This window comes from Babylonia areolata, chromosome 18, assembly GCF_041734735.1.
Source record: "Babylonia areolata isolate BAREFJ2019XMU chromosome 18, ASM4173473v1, whole genome shotgun sequence".
Classification (NCBI taxonomy): Eukaryota; Metazoa; Mollusca; class Gastropoda; order Neogastropoda; family Buccinidae; genus Babylonia; species Babylonia areolata.
Genome location: NC_134893.1, coordinates 23,401,837 through 23,404,336, shown reverse-complemented (window position 1 = coordinate 23,404,336; position 2,500 = coordinate 23,401,837). Strand labels below are relative to the sequence as shown.

General features: G+C 50.0%; 1 protein-coding gene across 8 annotated transcripts in view; it reads left to right on the top strand.

The window, feature by feature from the left end:
* The window catches only part of LOC143292578 (uncharacterized), a 419,765-nt gene that overhangs the window by 304,670 nt on the left and 112,595 nt on the right, over positions 1-2,500 (top strand). For all 8 annotated transcript variants that reach the window (XM_076603006.1, XM_076603009.1, XM_076603005.1 and 5 more), the window contains one exon: positions 1,265-2,203. In XM_076603006.1, coding sequence (XP_076459121.1) covers positions 1,265-2,203 — 939 coding nt within the window. The remainder of the gene's footprint in view (positions 1-1,264; positions 2,204-2,500) is intronic.

The following is a 2,500-nucleotide window of genomic DNA, read 5'->3' as shown; positions in this document are numbered from 1 at the left end:
AATATGGATAGACAGATAGACGGACAGACAGACAGGCAGACATTCTAGAACAAAGCATGAGTCAAAATAGAGACAGAGAGAGAGAGTGACAGAAAGACAGAGAGACAGAGAGAGCAATTTTGCCATAGATAATTCCACTTCGGATCAAACACACACACACACACACACACACACACACACACACACACACACAGATATATATATATATATATATAATCACACATAATAATACAGCATCGGTAACCTTTAATTGTGTCTTGAGAAAATTGTCCATACACATGTGACAGTCCTCCTTTGACGAACAAGATTGGTGCCATGTTATTTGGCCATGATAATAAATACTTGTGACGGTCTCAGCATGTTGTGGACGGTGATCGTGGCTAACTCGGTTGTCATTATCTTCGTTTTCTTGCAGAAAGTTTTAAACAGTAATGTACACACACACACGCACACACACACACACACACACACACACACACACACACACACACAGATATATATATATATATATATATATATATATATATATATATATATATATGCCTTCATCAACTGTGAGTGTTTGAATGGGAAAGTATTTTCACAGAGTATTGTTGACGCGCATGGGTCAATACATGGGAAATACATGAACATTAATCAGTATAACAAAATAATACAAGAGAGGCAAGGCCTTCAAGACTCACTTGTGATAAATTAAGTCCCCTAGCATTAATTACAGAGTAATTTTCCTTTTTTTACTATCTGCACCAAAACGTTTGCAAAATAAATAAAAATTCCATGCTTAGCAAAAGAAGTTCCTGTTTGAACAAAAAATGATAATAATGACTCCTCTTGTTGTTGTGTCAGAATAAGAGGTCAAAGTGCCAAGTTTAGAGAATACAAAAAATATAAATATAACAGTAAATGCACTTTGCATATAATTAGGCTTCTTTTTTTATTTTTTTTTGTGCGCATCCCAGAGGTGCAATATTGTTTTAAACAAGATGACTGGAAAGAACTGAATTTTTCCTATTTTTATGCCAAATTTGGTGTCAACTGACAAAATATTTGCAGAGAAAATGTCAATGTTAAAGTTTACCACGGACACACAGACACACACACACGGACACACACACACACACACACACACACACACACACACAGACAACCGAACACCAGGTTAAAACATAGGCTCACTTTGTTTACACAAGTGAGTCAAAAATGAGGTGAGAAACGTGTATTTTTTTTCTGACCCGTGGACACTTCACTGTGTTCCTGGCCACAGTGGTGAAGGATCAGCAGCAGCAGCAGCAGACCAAGGGGGGAGGCCCGGTGCCAGACCTGCTGGATCGCGGAGCACCCTACCCCAACCACAACGGTCACTTCCTCTTCAACGGCCTGGCCCCGGCCAGCGATGCCTCCTCCCTCAGCTCGTGCAGCATGGACGAAGGATGCCCTCCACCACCACCGACCCTTCACATCTCCAGCGGTCTAGGCCCCCCACCCGTCTACACCCCGTACGGGGTACCCCCGCCACCCGCCAGCCCCGGGGGCCAAAGCTCTCACGCGGTGCCGTCGCACAGCCCCGGACTGGGGAGCTTCCACGGTGACCCTCACGGTCTGGGGAGCTTCCAGACTGACCCTCGCGGTCTGGGGAGTTTTCAGTGTGATCCTCACGGAATGGGGAGCTTCCAGACTGATCCTCATGGAATGGGGAGTTTCCAGGGTGACCCTCACGGACTGGGGAGTTTTCAGGGTGACCCTCACGGACTGGGGAGCTTCCAGAGGGAGCATCCCCCACACAGCCCGGCGCTGCAGACGTTCCACAGCGTGCACGTCTCCCACCACGGCTCGGCACTGCAGTCCTTCCACAGCCCGCCGCCCAGCCCGGGGCTGAGGTCCTTCCAGGGGGAGGGCCACGGGTTCCACAGCGCCCCGCACAGCCCCCGGCTCGTGTCCTTCCAGGGCGGCCTCACCCCCTCCTCCTCCCCCTTCCACAGCGCCGCCACGGGCCCGCCGCACAGCCCCGGAGGTCGGTGCCACGCGGGGTCGGCGCCCTCCAGTCCTGGGATCCACGTCACGGCACCCCCTTCCTACGTGGCCGTGCTGGGAAGGGAGGGTATTCCGTCGTCTTCTTCTCCTCCTCCCCCTCCTCCCCCTGCCCCTGCCCCTGCCAGTCCCGGGGTGCACGTGTCGTCGCAGCCTGCCTTCACCCTGCTTCAAGGTCGGTGACTTACGTTTGTTTGTTGTTGTTGTTGTTGTTGTTTTGTTGCTGCTGTTCGTTGTTCGTAGTGTTGCTGCGTGGATGGTGAAGGAAAGGGGGGTTGGGAGGGGGGCGGGTGGGGGTGTGTGTTCTGGTCTACCTTTTTTTCCCCAGAACACTATGGCGTGTCGGATTTGATAGCTCGCGCTCGCTCCGGTTGTTCGGTGTAGCAGCAACCAATACAGTCTGGCACTGTGAACAGTATTCTCTCTTCTTCAAGAGGTTCCCATTGAATTTGTCGCTGCCATTGAAGGAGTT